The 933-nt window shown below is 33.2% G+C and overlaps 2 protein-coding genes across 2 annotated transcripts in view; one reads left to right on the top strand and one right to left on the bottom strand.

The window, feature by feature from the left end:
- LOC119586141 (glycerophosphocholine phosphodiesterase GPCPD1-like) overlaps nucleotides 1-933 on the top strand; it is a gene marked incomplete in the record, with an annotated part of 78,881 nt that overhangs the window by 8,251 nt on the left and 69,697 nt on the right.
- The window catches only part of LOC119586140 (glycerophosphocholine phosphodiesterase GPCPD1-like), a gene marked incomplete at its 3' end in the record, with an annotated part of 6,844 nt that overhangs the window by 4,454 nt on the left and 1,457 nt on the right, over nucleotides 1-933 (bottom strand). The window contains 1 exon segment of the mRNA XM_037934831.1: nucleotides 135-295. Coding sequence (XP_037790759.1) covers nucleotides 135-194 — 60 coding nt within the window.

Here is a 933-nt window from a genome sequence, read left to right on the forward strand (position 1 = left end):
CATACAATCATTTCAAGGACCCAAATCAGAACCAATTTATACAATATCTCCTACATTAAGTCAACAAACATTCACAATCTTAAATAATTATCATACATCAGGAAATTCCTGTTTACAAATGAAATCACACCTACCTGCTCGCCTGGCTGCAGTTTACAAGAAACGCGAAACTCCCACTCACGGCTCTCAATCATCTTGGCTTTCAGAAATTCAACACTACGGTGAGTGGGTTATCTTGTAGGAGAACTGAACTCCAAAGCAGATGGCTGGAATCTCACAGGTCCATAACCGAGGTCTGTAAATCACAAAGTGGATATTAACTGCAAAATGTGCAAATCAACCTATCAATTCTGGATTATACTTCATTCAGAACAAATCATCAGTAAGTGATGGTTAGGTAGAACGGATTGTTTCCAAGATCTACACATGACAGTGAATGAATTACAAATAACATAATACATTGATAAAAATAAACAATTAAAGGCTATTAAAGTCTTAAAGGCTATTCTGTATGGTACATTTTGAATAAAGGCTTCAAATTTTATAAAGCTTTATCAACGATCTCTTGACATATACAGTATTACAAATCCTACATGCTCCTCCTATTAGCTTATCTCCTTGTGCTCACTGCAGAATTCAGTATCTACAATTTGCTTTATATTTGAGATAAAACTGGTCACTTGTCAAAACATCCTTTTTTCACTCTTCATCTGGTTTCAGTAATAAGTATGAAATCTATTATTATTAACAAAAACATGAATAAAAAAAAATGTAAAATCACTTCTCTGTTCAATATTCAAAAGGACATACTTTTATATGTGGCATTTTTCAACAGTTCTATTTGTATTTGTTCACTGTCAGCTGCACATTAAGTTCTCCAGTTTTATACTAATTAGGCCACATTTAAATCATACCAGGAAAATCAGAGAGATA

Source organism: Penaeus monodon, chromosome 21, assembly GCF_015228065.2.
Source record: "Penaeus monodon isolate SGIC_2016 chromosome 21, NSTDA_Pmon_1, whole genome shotgun sequence".
Taxonomy (NCBI): Eukaryota; Metazoa; Arthropoda; class Malacostraca; order Decapoda; family Penaeidae; genus Penaeus; species Penaeus monodon.